The sequence below is a fragment of the Cygnus olor genome, chromosome 5, assembly GCF_009769625.2.
Source record: "Cygnus olor isolate bCygOlo1 chromosome 5, bCygOlo1.pri.v2, whole genome shotgun sequence".
NCBI classification, from domain to species: Eukaryota; Metazoa; Chordata; class Aves; order Anseriformes; family Anatidae; genus Cygnus; species Cygnus olor.
Window position 1 is genome coordinate 21,450,550 of NC_049173.1, and position 6,000 is coordinate 21,456,549.

General features: G+C 34.8%; 1 protein-coding gene across 2 annotated transcripts in view; it reads left to right on the top strand.

Annotated features, from left to right (window-relative positions):
• The window catches only part of GTF2A1 (general transcription factor IIA subunit 1), a 29,337-nt gene extending 24,511 nt beyond the window's left edge, over window positions 1-4,826 (top strand). For both annotated transcript variants that reach the window (XM_040557292.1, XM_040557291.1), the window contains exon 9: window positions 227-4,826. In XM_040557292.1, coding sequence (XP_040413226.1) covers window positions 227-334 — 108 coding nt within the window. In that variant the 3' untranslated portion in view covers window positions 335-4,826. The remainder of the gene's footprint in view (window positions 1-226) is intronic.
• The last annotated feature ends 1,174 nt before the right edge of the window (window positions 4,827-6,000 follow it).

Genomic DNA, 6,000 nt, shown 5'->3' on the forward strand with positions numbered 1-6,000 from the left:
TAGTCTTCCCTGGTTTAAAAAATGGAAGCTAAAAATGCTGCTAGATGCATCATTAGGCTTTGTTTGACATAGTTAAATGCAGAATTGATTTTTCGAGATGTTTATAGCAATCTAGTAATGTGTGTCTAATTGTTATTTTCATTTTTCTTGCCTGTAAAATGTACTTTATGTATTACTACCCATTTCTGATGCAGAGTAATACTTCAACTTTTTTCCCTATTTTTAGATCCATAGAAGTAAAAACAAATGGAAATTTCATCTCAAAGATGGCATCATGAATCTTAATGGAAGAGATTATGTATTTTCCAAAGCCATTGGGGATGCAGAATGGTGAAGTTTTTAAAACAAACAAAACAAAAAAAAAACTCCCTGTAAAAGGAAAAAAATCAAACGCAGGAAAGGTTGAGACTTGGACTTATACTCCAACCAAAATGTGTATCTGCACATCAGAAATAAAGCATAAACAAAAGTATTGGAACAAAGGTAAAATGTGGCAACAAAGACACTACTTCAGATGAGCAAGCCATGGACTGTAGCAGCTATAGCATTGTCTGGGAGCTGGTTTTGTGTGTTAGGAATACCTTAATTATCAATTCTACATACAGGTACCTACAGCTGGTATTTAGCATGTAAGGCTTTGTCCCCCCTTCTTCCCTTGGTTTAAGATTTTAAAATACTTCTTCCACTGATTGAAGGAACTCTTCCCTTTGATAGATTATTAATCTGAAAATGCTTATTGTGTGTACAAATCTTTGCTTTGAACACTTCCTTTTGGTAGTGAGGATGGTCAGAATGTTACTTAAACTGCGCGCAAGCTTTGTACAGAAGGGTAAGAATTAAGGTGTTAAATTTTAAATAACTTGTATAAGGAAAATATTTTTAATTCTGATATGCTCATTAATTATAATATCTATTTGTTGTTTTCAGTTCAGTTCCCCATAAACGAGTTGTTGTTCCTAGCAATTATAAAATGGTAAAATGATCATTTATATTTCAAAATTATTTTATGTGAGTGATACCTTTCATTTGGGGCTGTATTTTTTTTAAATACTAAGCACCTGTAGCTCTGGGTTCCCCCTGTCCCAAAGTCAGACTGCTTAACTTTTAAACTATATTCTTGCTGTTTGGTGGTGGTTCAGCGTCATTGAACTGAAACGAATAATACAATTTTCATTGACTTCTTAAAAATGCTTTGGAGAGCTTTTGAATCAGATGTGTAGATAATCACATAATAGATGCATTCCTTTACCTACTTACTACATCTGTAGTCCAGACATCCACAAATAATTGAACAGAACACAAGAAAGACTAAATTTTTAATATAGGAAGTAACATAAAGATTCTAACATCCTGGCTGCAACTCTGTTAATCAAAGATCAGCTTTACTGAAAAGTATAGCCATAAGTTACCTGCAGCAGTTAATCTCTCTAAAGTTTCCAGGTGGCATATAATCTCACGAAGAGAGATGCACAGCTTTTGAGAACACAAATTTTGTTAAAGCATCCTTAGACTGACTTGGTAACAGAAAATCGAGCAGTTGGATGCACTAAATCTTGTGTAGCGACTTTCTCTTTTCCAAAGGTATGTGTTGTTTTTTTTTTTGGTGTGTGTGAAAAGCAACAAGGTTGCTCCCCCCTGGTTCCCCTCCTCCTGAGAACTTGAACACCTTTTCTTTATGCATAGGTTATTCTTGTAAACCCTGCTTTCAGAAATGCAGTTACTTTTGGATGAGGAGAGGGAATGGGCATTATACTTCAGAAACTGTTGAGGAGGGAATGTTCATGTGGCTCACCATTTCAAAAAAATGTCTTTCACTGGGTGCTTGGGAAGGCAATGAAATGGAGAACAGCAAAGATGATTTTAAATAAATTGGGGAAGACTTACAGAAGCAGACATTTGACCCATGAGTTCTGACTTTATTTTTAATCTTGAGAAAGAAACTTACTAAACGTTATTTAACAAAGTCACAAGTGTATTTTGGCAGTATATAAGCACTGCCCTAATTTTCATTCTGAATTACGTGCTTTCAGGTATGTTCATTCATAGTCTCAGTAGTATGTAAAAGAAACAAACAAACAAACTCCAAATACATTGCAAGGAGTGTTTTTTTTTTGCTGTGATTTTGTACACCTGTGCTCTCATTGATAAAGACTAAAACTGCCTGTAGGCCGTGTCTAGAACCATGTGGTTGTTAGTAAGCTATCTACATACATAAGCTTTATGATAAGTTAATTGGTATTTTTTGTAATTCATTCTTAAGTAATGTCATCATCATTTAGAGTACATTTTTGGCTCGGGGCTTCAAGGTATGTCAAACTGGTGTTTGCTTTCTTCTGAACAAAGCAGATACTTTATTTTATTTTTACCACTGTTGACACTTCTATGTACAACGGCAATGAAGTCAATAATTTACCAACTAATTCCTTCCCTCACCTTTTCCATATCTATTGCCAGTGAGTCTTAAGTAATGGGCTTCAGAAGAATTCCCATCACACTGAACAACCAAACCAACAAAAAGAAAAAAAAAATCACTTTTTTTTTTATAGATTCCTGTTTATGCTACTGGAACCCAGATTACGTGGACAACACTTTATTTTCATACGTCTTAGTCATTTTTTCACCCACATATGCATACTAGAAGCTGCATAGCCTTTTTATTTATTTTTAAGGGATAGCAGAACATTACAGGTAACTTAAGCTTGTACTATTCTAAAGGATGTATGAAGCTATCTGAACTTGCACAGTCTCTTGCAAGGTAATTGTATGGTATGCTTTTCAGATAAGTTTTGTCTTCAAATACAAGTACCTGTGAAGCTTTCTGAAAGCCAGTCAGACATGACCATACCAAACTGTGCTCTTATTGCTACATCAAGTGTTCCTTTTTTAAGTCAAAAAGCATGTTTTAATTTTATTTTATTGTAGCAGCTTGCTGTAAGAATGTAGTTTGCTTAATTTTACTATTGTACTTGAATTTTAATCATGGTTTTAACAATGTAACTGAACAGACCATTTCAGTAGGTCCCGCAGAAACCATTCCTTTCAGAGGGCAAGGGATTCCCATGTTCATAGTTCATAAATGATTTTTTTTCCTTTGAAATAGTTTTTTGTTGCTGATTCTTTTCTTTCAAATAGTTCAGTATTACGGAAACAATTAATGATTTCAAGAGGGCTTATGTTAAAATTTGCACAGATAATGGAGCACCTTTTTATGACGGAAAAAATGGGGAAAGATAACTTCATAATTATAACCACGATGGCTGATGGAAACTTGCAAAGCAACTGGGCAAAATTGGGAGTCTTGTGCCTTTTCAGTTTCAGCAGAATACCTGTTTTGCCAGTATGATATTTTTTTATTTTTATTTGTTTTTGGTTTCCCGAGAGAGTAAATTTCCTGCAGTGCTTCAATCAAAAAAGCAACTTTTTTGCTCTAATTCTGTTGGGTTCTAGTGTGTGCAATCATTTAAAAACATCTAAGTTGAAAACAAATGGAAATATGTTTTCTGTTAAGGAGATGATAGATAATTTAGTCACTTAAGGAACTTTATATTGGACTATTTAAATAAAAATGTGATTTTATTCCCCCTGAGTTGCTGGTTAGTGACAAGATTTCTTTGAGGCTTCATACTCCTCGTTCCCTCAGTGTACTCACAAGTTGCATTTGAGCGTCATGCAATTTCCTAAACACAATTTGAAGTGATAATTATGGTCTGAGTTAGTTTCCAAGAACAAGATACCTGATTCTGAAGCACAGTTTCTAGAAAAGAGCAAAGAGCATGTTTTTTTCATGGAACAGGTTTTTTACAAACGTTTTTCTATTTCTGCTGCAGAATAGGAGTGTTAAAAGTAAATTTAGTTGTCTGTGAAAATAATTCCACCACTTGACAGTTAGCAGTAATTACGTCACCGTAAAACATTAGCAGAGGAAAATTCCTTAATTCCAGTGAAGCAGTTAGAGACCTTGTTAACTACGGTTCATTTTGATTCAATCTCCTCAACTTGTTTTAAAAAAAAAAATCCTTTAAAAACAAAATGAGAAGAACCAAAATTCCTCCCAAAGCAAAAGCTTCCTAATCGAATGCAATAAAACGTCGTTCAGGAGGTGAAGAGTGGTTTTAGGATAATGCGCACTGGTTGACACTGGGCTGCTTTACACAGCGTCGTGGGGTTTGTTGTGTGCCGCACCCCCATCCACACACACCCAACTGAAATTAGAGTTGTTCTCAGACTTGGAGAGTAATGACTATAAAAGACGAAGAAACTTGCACATTGTTTTGTATTGGTGTCTGGCATCTAAAGTCTTGTTTTCCCATTGCTGTGATTGGGTGGGAAATGTGTAAAAAACCAGTCCATTGGTTTCCCTGTTGTCTACTTTTTTTTTTAGAGAGTTCATGCAGTGTGTCTTTTAATTATTATTTGGTGGATTTGACATTGTGGAACAAAAGGAGTTTGTTTTTTTTTAACAGGGTGAACTACCTTGGGTTAGCTATATGTACAGTCATCCAATGAGACATGTTCCAGAGTGCATAGGGTACCAATAGAACATGGAGTGGGGGAATATCCTTTTTTGCTGTTCTGAGCTACTATTGTCAACTGCTGTTGTACATATACTGTTATGTGTAAGGGGGTAAATATATTTATTATGTTTGTAAAATTCATTCTGTACAATTGCAGATCAAGGTTGCTCCTCTGTGATATACAGGATATTATGTTTCAAAGGCCATGCTTGGAATACAATTAGAGAACTTAGTATTTTGATGTACTAAGACCTATTTTAAGTTTAATATTTTGCCTTTGCAAAAACTTTAATTAAAGATGTTATTTAAAAATGTTTGCCACTTCATTTACTATCTTGCATGTGCATTTGTTTTATACACGATGTTGAATGTTTATTACTGTAATAACACAGAAGATTCTGAATTTATTTTTTTCACAAGAGTAACTTCTCTGTCACCTACTTGTTGAGTTTGCTTTGTAGGCTTTCTATTTAAAATAATCAGAATGTCATAAAAAGTCACATTTTAATCTTGATGCCAGAGATCTGTATTTATTTAAGAATTATTGCCCTATGATAACTGGAGACTCGTGTCTTGAGACAAGATTGGTTGAACAACATGGTGTGTGATCTGGAGTATTAGTCCTGTAAATGAAAATGCAGGACTACCACAAATAAAGTAAAGAGTTGTTGGAGGAGAGCAGGATGATCAGAAAGGTTTCAGCAGTGACACCGATTGACAGAATAACTTCCTAGTGTAAGCAGGTGACATCTTAGTTTTGGATAGTCTGAAAAACCATACTGCTTTTCCCATAAAATTTGTCTTATTTACTATTTTCTAAAGGATTTGGAGATGATTCTTAATAAGTATCAGAAATTATGATATTTATTTAGTCCTACCACTGCTGTCTGAGTTTGCATACTGTGTAAGAAAAATATAGCTTGGAAAAATAGCCTGTAGTTGTGGCCGTAATATTTTCAAAAGGACCCCAAAAAGGGGGGGGAAAGCAGAACAGTGACAAATTAGTAGCAGCCTCAAGTTTAAAAAAACAAAACCCAAGCTGTTTTCATCCCTTAAAGATAAAAGCATTACTATTGTGAATGTTAACTGTTGCTCACCCAGCCGTGCATGAGCAAAGTATTTTAAGGGTGGTTATTCGACAATTCAAATGTATTTAAAATACCAGCTTTTTTCTAGTTGATTTCTTTATGGCTTTATTCTTTAACTGCTGAAGTAAGAGAGCATAAGGGGTCTTAGCATAGCATTTACTGTATCCCCATTTGATCTCAGTTAGGTATCATTCTTACTACTTGTTTTATAACTGTGTTACCTTTGGAGTCTGGGTTTTGCATTGTTTTTTGAAGTAGGGCTTTCGTTTGTTAGAAGCCTGGCTGAAGACTGTAAATCTTGCTGCTTATTGTCAGAGCAGGCTCTGTCAGTCTTTTTTTTTCTTTCCAAAGTATTTTTTCACCGCTAATGGGATTACGCCAACACCACTCTAATCCTT